Source organism: Nanorana parkeri, unplaced genomic scaffold, assembly GCF_000935625.1.
Source record: "Nanorana parkeri isolate BGI_ZX_2015 unplaced genomic scaffold, ASM93562v1 scaffold3677, whole genome shotgun sequence".
Taxonomy (NCBI): Eukaryota; Metazoa; Chordata; class Amphibia; order Anura; family Dicroglossidae; genus Nanorana; species Nanorana parkeri.
The window spans coordinates 17,527-17,982 of record NW_017309945.1 but is presented as its reverse complement, the minus strand read 5'-3'; the positions used below and the strand labels follow the sequence as shown (position 1 = coordinate 17,982).

At 63.6% G+C, this 456-nt stretch overlaps 1 protein-coding gene across 1 annotated transcript in view; it reads left to right on the top strand.

The window, feature by feature from the left end:
- The first annotated feature begins 6 nt into the window (after nt 1-6).
- Nucleotides 7-456, top strand: part of LOC108803398 (neuralized-like protein 4) — a 16,871-nt gene continuing 16,421 nt past the window's right edge. Inside the window, 1 exon segment of the mRNA XM_018575242.1 lies at nt 7-452. Coding sequence (XP_018430744.1) covers nt 270-452 — 183 coding nt within the window. The 5' untranslated portion in view covers nt 7-269.

Below are 456 nucleotides of genomic sequence, written 5' to 3'. Positions count from 1 at the left end.
TCGGCACCGGTGAGGACAACAGGCGGGAAGCTCGTCTACCGATACGCCGCACCGCTCACTTCCGGCGGCTCTCCGAAAAAAAAGGCCGCGTCATTTCCGGGAACTACCTCCCGACTCCGAAACGTAATTTCCGGTATTTGGCAGTCTAGTTTCCGCCAACCTTAGCGGCGCTTCCGCCCTCCGCTCCTCAGACTTCCGGCGTAGCCTGTCAGACTCGTCTCCCTGGTGACGTCGAAAAGCGCCGGGGCTGCGGCCGTAAAGCGGCTGTCATGGCGGACCTTCATCCCCGCACCGGCAAGCTGGTTATCCTGAGCAACCAGAACCGGACCGCCACCCGCAAACAGCCGGCCCAGGAGTTCAATCAGGGCCTGGTACTGAGCGGGAGACCGCTATGCCCGGGGGAGGTCTTCACCGTCCGCCTGGACCGCAAGGTGGGTCTGGGGGGACGCCGTGTAC